Source organism: Drosophila navojoa, chromosome 2 (genome assembly GCF_054131105.1).
Source record: "Drosophila navojoa isolate 15081-1374.11 chromosome 2, UAZ_NAV_1.0, whole genome shotgun sequence".
Lineage (NCBI taxonomy): Eukaryota > Metazoa > Arthropoda > Insecta > Diptera > Drosophilidae > Drosophila > Drosophila navojoa.
The window spans coordinates 29,492,715-29,509,494 of record NC_142890.1 but is presented as its reverse complement, the minus strand read 5'-3'; the positions used below and the strand labels follow the sequence as shown (position 1 = coordinate 29,509,494).

The following is a 16,780-nucleotide window of genomic DNA, read 5'->3' as shown; positions in this document are numbered from 1 at the left end:
TGCCAAATCGAGTAAGACTGAGTCATTGATTAGTTAAAGAGCAAAAGCACAAAGTATACATCCATACACACTAAGGATGTGCTAAATCGAATCTGACTATAAGTGTATCGATAGCGGACATCGTATGCACAGTGATCTAGATGACGTAAAAGTCTTGCTAGGCCTCACAACAGATATTGCTAGACAACATTTTGGTTTTAACCATTAATACTAATACTAATTTAACCCAATACACCTGAACAAAACGGCATTGATATTATGCATCGATATGCACCCTTATCAACTTGCTGAACATCTAGTCGGCTTGCTAAAAACAAATATTAGGGGCAACTGCGGCCAAAAAGTCAAAAGCAATTACATACATATTTATTCACTCAGGTGCAAGGAACAGATGTAATCCTTTTCAAGGCATCAAAAGTCCATGTGTTTCCCAGTTACTGTTTTAGTTATCTATGTCTCAATTGCAGTCATGCCACTTCAGTCATGCCATTTCAGATATAAACTTACATATGAAGCACTTCATTAAATAATCTCACAGTATTACATTAAATTCAATATAAAATTTTAACTCATAAGAAGCAAATAAAAAAATAAATAATAAACAGGGTGTAATAAATAAATATAATACCCATATCTGTACAATAAGTCAGTCGGCTCTTGATGATAATACTGTTGTTCGAATATTCATTTTTATTATTATTAAATATAATTGGTTCACGATTTTATTTTTAAATGCGTATGTCTAGTTGGTATTGACATTGGGATCCAGTCTGCCAAAATAAATAAATAATACCATCATTTCATTTGGAAATTACAAGACTAGACATTCGTCAATAGTTGAGATTACGAATATGATTTGTTCTTTAGCTTTTTTAGGAATTCCTTCGCTTGCTTATCACCTTGTCTATACTCCAGAGCTCGTAGTGCATGTGAATCTTCAAAAATAAAAATGAAATGAAATAGTCAAATTTATTTTTAAACTTTTCAATTAGCTACTTACCAGTATACTCTGGCCTACATAGACTCATTAGAATCTGTTCGCCTTCAGCTGCAATAATATCTGCAAATGTTATATAGCATTCAGCTATATATTGACTTGTCATTCCAAATAAATCTTTATCCTTAACACAAAATAAAATCAAGCTATCTTCCATCTGGCGTTGTTCTGGAGTCAAATGTCTAATTTATATAAGTTGATAAGATAAAATCTTATTACCTTAGCTAAAATAAATTACACTTACATTTTAAATTGTTCATCATAAAGGGGAAAACAATTTTTGTTATGAACGGCAGTTTTAAGTGGTGTAAATCCATTAAATCTTATATTGGGAATCATAAAGACTTTGACGAATGAATCACATAATCCATTTTTATCCATAGATACCAAATTACGAGCATTCAATATTGTCAGCTAAAATTAAAGCAAATTGTTATTCACTTTATTATGTTACGTAAAACTTAGACGTTTAACTTGGTGAACTGAAGCCACGGCTTTGAATATACATATACTGGGCACTATATTATGGTCCAAAATCTGTATCTGTATCCGTATATGTTTAACTGCATCTACTATCACTATCCGTAAATCTGTAGCTGTGTCTCTTCATCTGTATCTGTTTAGATGTATTTGTGCATCTGTATCTATGTATATGTATCTATGTATCTGTCTCTGTGTATCTATATCTATGTATCTTTATTTGTATATGTATCTGTGTTTCTGTATCTATGTATCTGTATCTGTATCTGTGTATCTGGATCTGTGCATATTTATCTGTGTATCTGAATCTTTGTATCTTTATTTGTATCTGTATCTAAGTATAAGTATCTGTATATATGTAACTATGTATCTGTTTATCTGTATCTGTACGAACAGCAAAAATAGTATCATCTTTTCATTATGTTTTTAATATATGACCAATGTAAAATATTTTGCTTAGCTTTTCATATTAAATGTATATAGAATCATCCCTATCAAATAGATTTTACAAACTTTTTGGTTATTTTATATATGTATATGTAATTAAGTTGGTTAATTAGTAATACTCACGATTAATCCAGAATCTGTAAATTGTGCACTTATTGTAAGTTGTCCAAAGGGTGATGTCTCTTGCTGTTTCTGGTATTTAAATCTTTCTAGATAGTATTGATGAATAAGATCAGCCGTTTCGAGAGCATGCAGCTCAAGAGTGCTTTCAATTTCTGATAGAATCCTTACATCAGACGTTTTTGTATCCCCAATCTTAAAACTGGATATCATATTATGTAGCGTGGCCCTCAAGTTTTGAAAGAATGCTGGTGGACGGCGTTTCTGAGGAATCGCAAAAAATAATGTGATAGTAAAATAAAACTACTGTACTCAAGTCACACTTACATCGAGATTAGATTGTACAAGATCATAAATAATTATTGACAGCTCTTCCCAAATGCTATCTAAAACTCTTTTGAAATTGACTTCATTTAGATTATCATAAAGAGTCTTCAATGATCCGTCTAGGTACATCATCAGTCTTTCCATGGAATTTGAGTTTTCGTGGAGTACTTCAGCTCCTTCTGTTAAATATCGCCGAATCGAGGGAGACATCCTACGAGCAACATTTTCAATAAGCTCAACAATTTGATTGCGCTGTGTATCAAGGGCATTATCGATAACAGCTTTTATAGTAGAGGCACACCGTTGGGCATCCAGGTCGGTTTTGTAATCTCCCAAGCGTCGTATCACAGTATCTGTACCCAGCTCCTACAAAAATTAATGTATATATAATACAAAATAATACTGAATAAATAATATCAACTACTTTTGAAATGATACAACTTATCTATGTTATATAATCAAATTCAATTGATTCAACTATTTCAAGTCATTATCGAAGAGCCTTTTTAAGCAATCAATTCAGCAATTCTTAATATCGAACTAAATCTATATACCTTTATAAATGAGGGTAAACTTTGACGAATGTAGTCCATATTATTTATAGCCAAGCACCATTCTTCCGATAAATCTAAGATGAAAAAAAAATACCAAAAGGTTAAACGCGTATATTAAAATCGTCCCAACTCGTTGACTTACTAAACATATCTCCATCTTGTTCCCTTTTAGTTATAGCTTCCACTCGGTGAGACATACGCTGTGCATAGAAAACGCAGCATCGGCATATATCCTGGAAATGAACAATATTTCAAAGCATATTTTCTATAAATTCCTTTTTAGCAATTTACTTACATTAACGATTTTGGCCACAAACAAATAGGATCCTTCTATTTCTGGCCAATCCAGTTGTTGCCAAAATATCTTAATCTGATAAAAAATCGCTAAGGTGTCGACTGCTGATGAACTATACTTAACAGTTTCATCTACAGCGCAAAGTTGGTCCAGGTCAATGGCTTTCTGAATACGATTCAAAGCTTTAATAATTGAAATGTCAAGCCAATGAGTTACGCCTCTGTAGAACCACAAGTAAAATTCATTCATCTCCAGCTGACAGTTGGGACAGAGTGATTGTCCTGTAAAGAGAATGAGAACATTAATACAAATTCATTATATATGATCTTTTTTAGACATAATTACCTAGAGTATTATACCGTTTGAGTACCAAATAAACTTCAAATAATGTTGTTCCCATATTAACATTGTCAATATTTGGCAAATATTCAAAATTGTCGTCAGGAACATCCAACCTTTTAATGTTGGAACAGACTTCCTCCACAATAGCTTTGCATATTTCCGTCAGCTTTGAGTCATAGAACATAAATAGTGTCGAGGAATAGCTGACCCGAAGTTTGCTGAAAAACACAAATACTTCATATATAAATACATGCATATTACGTCTATATAAAAAGTACTAAATACAGGTACTGCATTCGAAGTGTGCGTGTGCTTAATGAAATTTAGGGTAATTTATACTCAGTAAGAGCACCCCCACAGCAAGTTAATTGCTTTTATAATTTGTGCTATATTGATTTATTACCATAATAATTAAAAACCAACCCATTTTATGACCCATAATATTGAATAATATTATTTGTAATAATGCTTTACTTACTGATAGAACAGTTTATCAAAATATTCCATCGCACGCTGTAGATCTGAGCGAACCATTAGTATGATCTTAATTACATTCTGCAATTTCTCTTCATCCGAATCATGATCCTTGGTTTGAGTGCCGACTTCTTTGATTTGTTCCATCCACTCTTTGGCTCCGCTATTGATAGCGGCAATAATAACGTTATCGATCGTGTTCGGTTTCTCAGAGTTTTCGTTTTCTAACCAGCCATAGACTGTTGTGGGGAACAGATCTATTGTCGCTGGGACCTCAAATGTTTGCAGCTTCGAGAGAATGTCTAGTACTTCACTGAGCGTCTTCAGAATTTTATTTTCACTGATTTGTTTGGAGCGTAAATGTCTTAAGATTGAAAAGCAAGATGGTAGCAACCGCTTGGCACCCTCCCAGAATGTTTTCACATCCTCTGAATCGTTTGGCAAAAAGTTTATTACTGGAACCAGAACTTCGAGTATTGAATTAAAGAGTACGAAATTCAGTTTGTGAGTCTCGTGGACAGTGCTATACGCATGCCACTGGCAAAGCGCACAGTCAACGGGGGAGAGCCCACTCTGAACGGCGTGTTGAGTTCTGATTGCTTCAGCCATCGCTCCGAATTTCCCGCTCCACCAATATTTGGCCACCTGAGACGAATCTAACTCGTGCACCAGTAACAATTTCAAGAGGTGTTTATGTTCTTGACTTGCGACATTCTTATTCTTTTCGGCACTGAGAGCAATGTTCACCAGGATAGAACCGCGACTTTTTGTTTTACTCCCTTTTTCCAGATTATACCAAACGGTCAGTCCTGTAACTGGAATAGACTTGTACAAAATTCGAAGAGTTTTTAAAAAAATTTTAATTTGTATTGTTATTATTGGGAAGATCGATTTGATTAGATTTCCTATCCCAAATATTTACTTGCAGTTTCAATAAACAGATAAGCTATTTGCTATTACATACTTATATTAGATACATATCTATATATCCATTATATGCTAACCTTTAGCGAAATCATTGCGCGTCCAATTAATTCATTATCATGCTTTCCAGATGAGGCGGTAACCGCAATTTCTTTCATAAGCTTGCTTAGCCCGCGTACACCCTTAACATCCAAGAGCTTGTTGACCTTGTCTTTGACAGTTTCCGCTGCATCAAAGTCCCTATTGAAAATAAAAACATTTTTATTAAATTACTTATTCGATTTATTTAACAGCTGAAGCTGACTTTGAATTAATTTAATTTATTTTTGATACTATTAAATTAAAACTGAACTTGGCCCAGCTCACAACACTTAAAAAAGTATACCTCTTTTGTTTAAATTCCAGTCTATAACTAAAACTAAAACTAAATTATTTAGAAAGAATAAGAGTCCAGATTGTTATAATATTTTTACCAAATTATCTAATACTTAATATTAAATACGTAATTAATGATTTTCAGAATAAAATAAAATAATTATGATACTACATATTAACAATTACCAACAGTCATTGCGCGCTCTCCACATTTGGAATGTAAATACTTTCTGGAATTTTAGTTTATATTTATTTTCGCAAATCTATTAAATACTTTTTAAGAAGTAAGTAAACTTGAAAAATATAATAATTGATTCATTTTAGTTTTAAATGTTTACGATAAACAATTTAAAATCTATTAAGTTTCAGAAATACTCGAAGAAATAAAATGTTTACGATAAACAATTTAAAATCTGTTAAGTTTCAGAAATACTCGAAGAAATACATTAACATAACTATCTGGTTTCAAGCTCTTCAAGACTTGAACAAATACAGCGATTGCTGGCACTTGGCCATTTCAGATCACAAGCATCAGAAATTAATTTGCCTAGCAACAGAGAGACATCTAAACATATGACTCGGAACTATTGAAGAAACGTAAAAAAATAGAAGTGAATTTTCTTTAATTTTGGTAAGGTGGATATTTTGATCTGCAAAAATTTTGTCTTTGATGAATAAAAACACAAAATAAACTCCACACAATTGGTTTTAATAATATCGAAACAAAGCAAAATATTCAATTAGATTAAACATACATATGTATAATATTTTAAAAACTTACCAAACTTCTATAATGAGAACTTCATCACGAGGACCTTCAGTAATTGGTCTAGAAAAATCAAATAAAATTCAATCAACACTTAACAAATAATTAATATAATCAAGAATTAATATTAAGAATTAATATAATCAAGAATACTTACAATGAAAAATGCTCCTCCCATATTGGATTCAGAGTAGACGTTTTCACGGAAGAATTATAACGGTGTGAAATGTTTGATTCCAAGTACAGTGTTACGAAGGGATCGGATGATCCATTCGAGTCCATAGGTAGTAAGTTTTCTGCTTTAATAACTTCAACATTGAGCCTTAAGTTAGGTGGTTCCTTCTTCATCGCGATCTCCGAAATTTCCAAATGGGTGGCATTGGGTATTTTGAATACTTCCTTTACAAACTCAACCAGACTTTCTCTACAGGCATCACTACTCTCACAACCAATATTATTGTAAATTTCAAACAGGATCTCCTCGTATAAGTCATCAATCTGAAATAATAAGCATTATAAGAATTCACACATTCATATTTGTATAATAATCTGGCTTTTAGTTCATTTCGTCCATTTTTGCTAATAATAATAATAATATATATGTATATAATATATAATAATATTTATATATATATGATTCTTCCATCTGTAATTGACACTACGGGCACCTAAGAGTCTGAGCTTAAATTATATAAACGATATGTACTACTTATTTAAATTTATATGAATATTTCAGAATCACTTTTGGAAAAAAGCTAACAATTAACAAAAATATTTATATCTGTACTTCCCTTTTAAGCATAGCTCGAAGACAATATAGCCAGACACACTGCACATACCAGAGGCTATCGTTAAGTACACAAAGATTATAATTATTCGTTTTTCTTTTCGAACATCTCACCATTCGCAGCAACAATCGAGAAAAAAATCAACATTTTTTGAATGTGCTTACATTTCTGCAAACATTCTTTGCTGGATGGTCGAAAATTAAATATGGAAAAGTAAACATCGAACTTAATAACTCATTTCCCATAATGTGGAGCTGTGGCTAAAGTAAACACAGATATTCCGTATGTGAATGATTAAGAATATGTGTGGCTGAAATTAGTTTATATAGATATATTTAGGTAAAAGAAGATTTGCAGGAGCAGGACTTCTACGATATTCCTTAATGTTTTAGAGTATATCATAGTCGCATATACCCAACTAGAGCATTCTAATATTTGAATATTTATATTGAACTATACTTCGAATAAATACTATCAAATATCAAAATACTCTGGATGTTAACAAACAATATGGATTTCGAGGAAATATTAATTCTAAGAATTCTACAAATGAAAAAAACTATGTTTCAGTTTGTTTGAATAAAATTTTCCAATAATTAAGTTGGCCTATCGCTTTATAGTTTGAACTATTACTCTAAACTGATTTCAATCGAATCTAAGATTATCAAAAAAAATTTAGGTACAATCTAAAGGCGCGCTACTTTATTGAATATTTTTTTACTGTCCATTATATACACTCAAAAAAAAAATAAAAATATTCAATGTTTTTTAAATCCATGAGTTCAATTTATTTTAAATAACTAGACAATATTTACTTACAGTCATGGAATGACACACTTCTTTTGCGTGAGACTCTAATAAATGCTTGTGAACACCGCGGAAATACTGATTGGATATACTTCCATTTCTATTAAGAATGCGCTTGCGTCGCTCCGCCGTTTCGTTTAAGGAGAGAGTCGAACACACTTTTTGAATATGTCGCGTCTCATGACCCGCAGTTCGATTTAAACTTAAATATTTTGAACTTTTATCGGTTGAGTTTCGTGAGGTCATATTGGACAGAACTCGTGGCAACGATAAATAGCTCATTTTAGATATACAGAAGTATTGAACAAATTTGTATTATTAATTTATAAACATTTTGCACTTTTGCTTTTCTTTATTTTCCGTCTATATTGTGGAGCATCGCCCAACTATAATATATTCACTATATATTATATTATTATATGAACATTTCAGGTATCCGAATGTCAGTTTAGCGGGTTCCAAGAGGTCCCTGCAACAGTACCAGTCTTAGGTATATGTAAATCGAAAACCCATTAACAGTGTCAATGCCGCGAATAAAAATTTTTACATCTAATCACGCTGACCGTGAGCTGCTTTTGGGTGTGTATGAGCAGAATTCGTTTTCGAGATTGTTTTCTAAGTATCTCACAAGATAAAGAGAGAAGCTGAATTATATAGTAGTGCTTTAGCAAATGTTTTATTTTTGGAACTTTGAAAAAAAGCTCAATGTTTATGAACCTATGTGTATTCAAAGTATTGGGGAAAGCACACACAGCAAGTGAATGAATAAATGCTTTTTGTGTACACATACACAAACACACGGCATATGTGTACACATAAACATCTATGTAGTGCCAGTGTAGATAAGTAGATACTAAAGCAAACAAATTTATAGACTATTCTCAGCCCAATCAGTTCGAATTGTTTATAGATCGTTCCTACGGTTAATCTAACAAAGGGTCAAGCAAAAATTACAGTTCTGCTTCTTTGTTAGTGTCCATTATTTTGAAATATACCTTTTCCATGGGCATTATATGTTTAAAAAAATTTTTAAAAATCGTCATAAGTATATACAGATATAGTACCTATACTTTAAACACAGACATATCACATATAAATACATGTATTTTCAAGGTATGAATGAATTTGTTTTCTCTTCATTCAAAACTTTTAATGAATGTTGAATGAAATTTTTCTCTCTATACCCCTTCTCTTTCCCGACATTCGAAAATGCTTTCATATTAACTAATTCCCTTTCAATAATGCAACAGATGATTACATTTTTAATTTCCATAACGTTAAAGGTTATCTTAAAAATACCCTTGTTAGCTTAATAAGCTTATTCAAGTTTTTTTTACTGCTTGCATGAATTTTATAACTGTTATTATTAAAGTATCGAAAAAATTCGATTTTTTTTTAATCAATTAATTTAATTAAAAATAATAAACAGTGCTTAAAATTGATTAACCAAAAATCTTCACAAACATATATACTTGTACTTACATTCATACAAACATTTTCCTTTATATTATTGACAGATATTAAGTCTGTCTCACTGCCCAATGTGGAAGTATCGAAACTTTCATTATCATCTGTTTTTAATTCCAGTCCACTATCCGTGCAGGATCCATCATTAACCTTTGGGATTCCAGCCTCGCCTTCTTCCCCTTCTTCTGCTTCAGAAAATGGAGCCAACGATGTTTTAAAATTATTTTCATCCAATTGAGATTTCTGTCTCAAAAACGAGCCAAACTTTTCAAAGAAACCATCATCGCTATCCTGGAGTCTGCGGTAAGAATAAACAAATAAAAAATTATAATTAATATAATAATAATATAGCGAGAAATTCAGGCACACCAGTACCCAAGAGAACTGCAGAACAGAAAAGTCTGTTGTGTATGACATCTAATAATTATATATAATTAATGCATATATACGGAATTTAGCATATCAACACTTAGCCTTATCAAACATGTATATGTATATATTCTTGAGCAACGTAATAAGGTCATATCTGTCTATCTGTCTATGAAAAGCAAGGGATGAAGAAGAACTACGGAATATCATTTAAGTTGTCTTGATATACGCATGAGTATTCATTTGATATTTATTTTTTATTAAACGAAGCTAGAGTGCTTGCAGCAGCAGAGAGTGTCCCATTGACGCCGAACTCAACATTTGAGCGCGAGGTAGACTTTGAGTAAAAGCCATCCTATATAAAGGGCAGCGGCTGCAGCATTTCTTCAGTCGCCCAGACCTGGTCAGTCGTGCAATGCAGTGATGTGAAGTATTGGGTCTTTCAACTAAGCATTAAAGAATTGGAGGAAATATTTAACGGATATACGTAGAGGAAATACGTAAAGGAAATACTTAGATACTTAAATAAGTAGAGGAAACACATAGAGGAAATACGTAAATGAATTACGTAGAAGAAATACGTAGAGGAATACGTATAGGAAATGTGTATAGAAAATACGTAGGAAATATACTTGAAAGAAATACTACTACTAAAAGGTGCTAGCATTTGTATACCCTGAACCCATTGAAAATGGGGAAATCAGGGTACAATGGTTTTGTTGAAATGTATGTAACAGGCAGAAGAAGGCGTGACAGACCCCACAAAGTATATATATTCTTGATCAGGGCGACGAGTATATACAACGGATATCGAGTTTAGCTCAAAAATCTATAACTCATTCCGTTATTTCTATCGATAAAATCTTATCGAAAATCAGTAATCTAATTATATCTGCTACATCTTTAAAGTCTTCAAATTATTAACATATATTTTATACAATTTTAATTTTTGAAATAATTCACCCCCACCCCTATATTCACCCACTCAGCGATAAATCTCTAAAAGGCGTATTTGAAATAGTAGAAACTTGTGCTTTGGAAAATATACGCATTTTAATAATGTAATCACAATCTTTAAGTTTCATGAAGAAAGTACATCCAAAAAAAAAAGTTTTTAAGCAACTGAGTTCCCATAGAAGACCCACAAGGCAGCCCATTGTATGTTTATGTGTGCCTGCGTACGTGTGTCTGTGAGTGTGTGTATTTCTTGTGCAAGCAGGAAGAAGCAAAGAATTATCATGATGAAATATCAGTTGCTCGAAGGGTTCAGGTGATATCGTGGTTGAGCTTTCTTACTTCTTACTCTTAATTTCTTTTGTACCGTTATCTATGACTTCTTTTAAAAACAATTAATTAATTCAGTTGCCTTTTCAAACATGGTCTGATTATTAGTACTCTTAATTCTAATCAGTCACATAGTAACATTCAAATAAGACCCTCCGACAGTATTGAAGTTATCTTTTTTAAATGCTTACTAAAAGAGACATTCGCTCAGGATATATGTATATGAAGGAAAACAAAAGCTATCCCACATTAACTAATGTAATATTTAGACTATTTAGTATGTGTTTACATACATATATAAATTTGTCAAAGTTTGTATCCTACGGTGTTTTACAATGATTCGACAATCTGGTGTATCGTCCATTGATATCAAACCACAAAATCAATTATGTCAATCTCACTAAAAGCTTAAAAATGGCAACGCACACGCACAACACTCCTCTTTAAGTTGACCTTTCAATAAATCAATCAAGAAAAAATAAATAAATGAGTCGCCTGGCTGCTTATAGGAGAGAGGTCAATAGCATGTAGATTATTTTTATTCATTAAAACAAACAAACTTTTTCCGTAGAGTTGAACCATTCCTTTGATGAACAGAACATTTAACAAATCGATTCTTATAGAGGTTAGTCTTTAGATATTCCAGCGATGCCCATTCCAATTGCAGAAAATACAACTTAGTATCACAGTCCAACGCGGTTTTCTAGTTTTAAATCAGTTTGTTGTCTTACATTTGCTTGAACCATTTATATTAAAACAGATCGAAAACAAAACATAATCTTAAAATAAAAAAAAGTTTTCAGTATTTCGTAATAAATTAAAAGTCTAAATGTTAACGATACCGTTTTCATTGAAATGAGTTTGGATTATAAATAATTATTTAACGGGAAAAATTTCGTTACAAGATATATAAATTGATAAATATGATCTCTGTAATTAAAGTTCTCTTTTCGGTAGTTCGATTTTCCTTAATGCAAATTTTTCATTTTATTAGTTTTTAATTTATTTACTGAAGATGGCCTTTGGCTTATCATATTTTTAGTTTGCACACTTTTGACACCTGTCAAAGAAATTTCTGCAGTCAGAAAATTAAACGAGCTTGCTAAATTACATTTTACAAGAATGGCAAGACATATAATCGATGTACATATGTATATTTCAGCTAAAGATTTACACATAAATCACTATATAACTGTGAATATAACGACGTAGTAAAGCTAATAAATAAATGCGTATATTCCATTCATGTACATATATATAATCTTATATATGTATATGATGAGAATAAGAATTGACAATTGATACTGATACAATTGATACATGCCCTTCAAAGTGCATGATAAGATTACAAAGCCCGATGTAAATCAATAATGCAGTAGTTAACTATATTTAAGTATATACCTATGTATAAAAATATAAATGTTCAACCCTTATACAATATGATATAATATGTACACAGATATATTTAAGTGATTCTTGTTAGCGAGGTAGCTCCGCTTCCAGCGGAAACATGAATAAACACATATGAATAAACACATACTTCATTTTGGTTTATTATTAGCTTAACATGAATAATATATAAATATTTTACACTATATTATTGCAAATACTCTTTATAAATATTTATCAAATATTCGAGTCGTAATTCCAATTTGTACGAATTGTGTATCTTTATTTACATTTACTATCGATTTATAGCCGGGGTATACATACATATATTACCTATTGTCTCCACATATCAATATAGACTGAGCACAGTGTTGTCTTATAAAGTTAATGCGGTCAAGAAGCTTCATTTGCCCTCAATTTACATTTATTTTACAATATTTATTTTACAAGAATCTTTCCATTTTCCAGTAATTTCGTGAATTGAACTCCACAAACAACCGAAAACAAACGCATTCACCACGACCTTTTGGCTAGAACTGTTTGAGCAGTAAGAGCTTTGTACGTTAGCCGCTTGAAAGATAGGGCCAAAACAGACCAATACAAATGCACCAGTTACATCCACACTATAGTTGTTGCTTTCGCGTGTGTGTGTGATGTCTTCATGGTTCATGATTTTGAAGATATACCTGCATATACGGATGTATGTATGTATATACATATGTACATGTGTATGTGTGCATGCACCTAATTAACATACACAAGCTCAACCATAGTAAATACTCATTTTCATGAACCATGTTACAGCGAACCCTTAGCAACAGCAATACAGAGCACGCACAAACGTGCACACGTACATATGTATGTATGTATGTATGCACATAACTAAATGAAATTAGTGCATCATAACACGGGTGTATCAGCATGCATATGTAATTATGTATGTATGCGTGTATGCGTATAAACCACGAAATCTGAAATAGCATTCACAGTTACATTTACATGCATTCATTTTTACAAATATTCGTGATCACATATATACATACATACATATGTACATATACACAAATACATACACATGTATGTAGTATACCCATACCCATAGTCTATAGCTTTTGGAGTTTACCAGATCGAAAGCTTTTCTATGATACTACAATCTGTGCCCTTAGGTGGGATCGCTCATAATAATACATACATGTACATATGTACATGAATTTCAGATTGGGAAATACCCTGCACACTACGATATTCCAGCTTACTTCTTACTCACTGCACATGCACTATAACAATGATGCCTTTGTACCGTAGAAACTTGTATTGGGAACGAATAAAACCAATATATGTACATATGTATATATAAAATAACCAAAGTTAGTTTAGTCTTATTATATTATTCCTTATATATAAAAAATCAAAAAAATATAGGTTATCAATGGTCTAAGCATGTAAAATGTTTCTTGGCTACAGATTTTTATGTGTATAATCAGTAATATGTTAAAATTTAAGTTTTATATATTTCTTCACAAGACTCTCTGATATAATCTAGCTCCGATTTAAAGTGAAATTGAGCAATTTTCTTTTCAATTGTCATATGTCAATATATCAAACCTAATACCCCGATCTTGAAGGTAATGTAAATTCGTTATTATTATATACTTTACAATGTAAATGCTTTTATCTAAGATGTCATTTAAGCTATAGATATGAAGCAAAAATTTTTTACATACTTATTGTCCCTAAGATTTATTAGGTAACATTCGTTACACATTTATAATCAAGAAAAAAAAAATCAAGCAAAAGAAAGCTCACTTTTGTATTAAAAATATTAGAAATGTAGCGTTCTTTTGGACTTTTCGACACCGATGCGTTTTCTGTGATGGATAGGCTCTCAACTGTCTGTCACAAGTATACATACACTTTAAATTATCGCCTGTTACATGAACATTATACCCTTGCCAACAGCACCATTTCAATGGGGAGTAAGGTATTAAGACAATGCAAATTAATGTGATCCAATTGTGATCCAACTTATGTTTAGTGCGCATGCAGCGCAGATCTCATCTCATCAAGAGACACTTATCTTCATTAAACAGTACTCAGTTGGCACTGTTAGACAAGATTCACATTTCAACTACTATTTGATTTCAAAAGCAATATCTCTGGTTAGTGGCAATATGTATGGGTACATTCAGTGGTACATTTCATTTGATTTTCGGCCGATAGAATCGATTTCTGAGGCAAAACAACACAGCTACATATACTATATATATATGTCTAATGAAAATCTAATGTACTGTGCCATCTTTAGTTGCACGAACATAACTAAACACATAACAACAATTTCATATAATACAGATAAAACAGCCGATGAAGATTATAATAGATAATATCGATAGCTATGGGCGAAAGCTTTTCGTTGCCAAAATGTGTTTTGTATTGTGATTTAAATGTAACACGTCTAATACAAATACACAAAAAAATACACCAAACAAAACCCGGCCTACACAGCAAAAATTATTATTATTAATGTGTGTGTATATTTGTTTACATGTTAAATACGTATTTATGTGTGTCTGTATGTGTACGGAGTCTATGATTAGATGTGTCATCGTACATATATGTATAATGTTGGCGTTCTTACTTGAGTCTCGTTTTTTTGTTATCGCAAGATCATATGATACATATGTATATGCACACATACATATGTATGTATATGCAGAATAGGAACATATTACTTATATTATATATTTTAGCATTTATACATTTATATTCCCATTTATATACACATACATACATATGTACTTAGTTTATAATTAGTTGTTTGATTATCATGCCCCTACCATATACAATTTTGAAAAGACTGATTCATGCGACAACGACAAACATTAAATTGAGAAACATCTGTATTTTACTGTACTTACTGATGCTGATGCTCTGTGGGTGGATTAACATTAGTCTCTTGTAATTTATTGAAGATCCCTTTCCACATTTGTTCCTCGTCCATTTTAGAGTTGAGTATTCAGCGAAATTACGAAAAAATAAACAACTTTGCGAGCAACACTCAAAGCTCCGAGACAGTTTGGCAAGAACTAATGAGAAATCTGCGTTGCCTTGCCGTTTCTCTTAATCCAATGACGCACCGCATATACAATCGTACATGGGAATAACATTAGTAACGTGTTTGTGTTCCACATTTACAGCCCCAACAGCAGCGCAAAAGCTTTCTCCGTAATTTCCAAAAACGCCGGAACACTCAGATAGGCATCGGGTACACTTAAGTTAGACGAGCATTACTATTTAAATGGGTAGTTTTTCAGAACTATTCTGTCTATTTCGATGGAAGAAAAAATAGTTTATACTTCGTTCACGAAGTCAAAAGTGTTTATTGATTTTGTGCAATGTCCGTTTTATTGTCAGTTCCTCAAAGATTTTGAATCGATAATATAATGTTTTATAATATTATAAAATAAAGGTTGCGGTCCAAAAATGTTTCTTTAAAGAGTATGCGCTTTGAATATATTTATTTAATATACATATATAAAAATATGTACAAGTTCATCGACGAAGAGATCTTAAAGTATCTATGTACATATATTTCACGTAATATATGACTGAGAGATCAAATTTAGCAACTTCGTCATTGTTGATCTTGTCGACAGACTTACACATGATATGGCGCACCTGCATATATAGAAAATATTGAAAGTGTTTAACTGCAAGCCAGTATTGGGCAGTCACCCTCGAGTGTAAAGTTTACAGATATTTTGTTATATATACATATATAGGCCTTTTATACTTAACTCCCTCAAAATTATTTAACTTTATCTGTATGATATGTAAATGAACCCGTTCCAGTAATATTAGCTGCAGGACCTGTTGGTAAAATAAATTAATAAATTCATATAGAGGATAAGGAATAAGAAATTAAGAATATCAGAAACGACAAAAGGTTGATTATAAAAATGAAATTAATAATATAAACAAACAAAATAAAAATATATTTCCACAATTTACAAGACTCTGATACCATATATCTGACAATACAGAGATTATTATTCCATTCTATTCCATTCATGATTCGCAAAGGTTTTCATAATTCATTGTTGCTAAGGAACTCAACTGTTGCTCTTCTTTAATGTACATCTGAGTGCATAATTTTAATATAATATTGTAATGAAATGCTTCTGTGAATCTTTCAAATATAGCCGCCACAAAGTTAAAACCATTTACGATCCCTTTCATCCATATGATTAGGACGCGTTCATTCACATCTACAATCACTGACAGACAGAGCTAAGTCAACTGAATGTTTGACACCTATTATCAGTCTTGATAACTTACTAGTAATCTATTGTTATTGCAGGGAATATCTCTATTGTTGTGGAACGTATAAAAGTTTAACAGAAAAAGAATTTCAGCTTGCTCCTGACCTATGCCGTTAGATATCAACGTTGAGTTGGGTTTGGTCCGTTCATTGGATATGAAAAAATAAAAGTAAACAAACTTAACTTTTCATAATCTAATTTCAGCGTAAGAGTATGCACATTCTTAGATTGATTGATATATTGCAGTTCGAAA

General features: G+C 31.8%; 1 protein-coding gene across 3 annotated transcripts; it reads right to left on the bottom strand.

The window, feature by feature from the left end:
• Nucleotides 1-667: 667 nt before the first annotated feature.
• On the bottom strand, nucleotides 668-15,346 carry stac (C2 and C2B_Munc13-like domain-containing protein staccato). Of its 3 annotated transcripts, XM_089262423.1 has the most exons (16): nucleotides 15,124-15,341; nucleotides 12,539-12,891; nucleotides 9,179-9,461; nucleotides 6,259-6,599; nucleotides 6,117-6,164; nucleotides 5,041-5,200; nucleotides 4,041-4,861; nucleotides 3,566-3,780; nucleotides 3,221-3,501; nucleotides 3,068-3,158; nucleotides 2,926-2,999; nucleotides 2,372-2,737; nucleotides 2,048-2,308; nucleotides 1,242-1,411; nucleotides 1,001-1,179; nucleotides 668-935 (listed from the first exon to the last, which is right to left on the bottom strand). In XM_089262423.1, exons 2-16 carry the CDS (start codon nucleotides 12,610-12,612, stop codon nucleotides 844-846), a joined length of 3,456 nt encoding a protein of 1,151 aa, XP_089118549.1. In that variant the 5' UTR covers nucleotides 12,613-12,891; nucleotides 15,124-15,341; the 3' UTR covers nucleotides 668-843. The 3 variants fall into 3 exon arrangements, with proteins under 3 accessions (XP_089118549.1, XP_030240822.1, XP_030240824.1); XM_030384962.2 differs by lacking the exon at nucleotides 12,539-12,891 and having other exon boundaries at nucleotides 15,124-15,346; XM_030384964.2 differs by lacking the exons at nucleotides 9,179-9,461; nucleotides 12,539-12,891; nucleotides 15,124-15,341 and adding an exon at nucleotides 7,709-8,313.
• Between the last annotated feature and the right edge of the window lie 1,434 nt (nucleotides 15,347-16,780).

Excerpts from the sequence above, each read along its gene's own strand:
- stac (XM_030384962.2), bottom strand. The coding sequence starts at position 15,206 with ATGGACGAGGAACAAATGTGGAAAGGGATCTTCAATAAATTACAAGAG. Across the intron at positions 3,781-4,040 it reads TTTGATAAACTGTTCTATCA|CAAACTTCGGGTCAGCTATT; the intron begins GTAAGTAAAGCA and ends TGTGTTTTTCAG. Across the intron at positions 936-1,000 it reads ATGTAGGCCAGAGTATACTG|ATTCACATGCACTACGAGCT; the intron begins GTAAGTAGCTAA and ends TTATTTTTGAAG.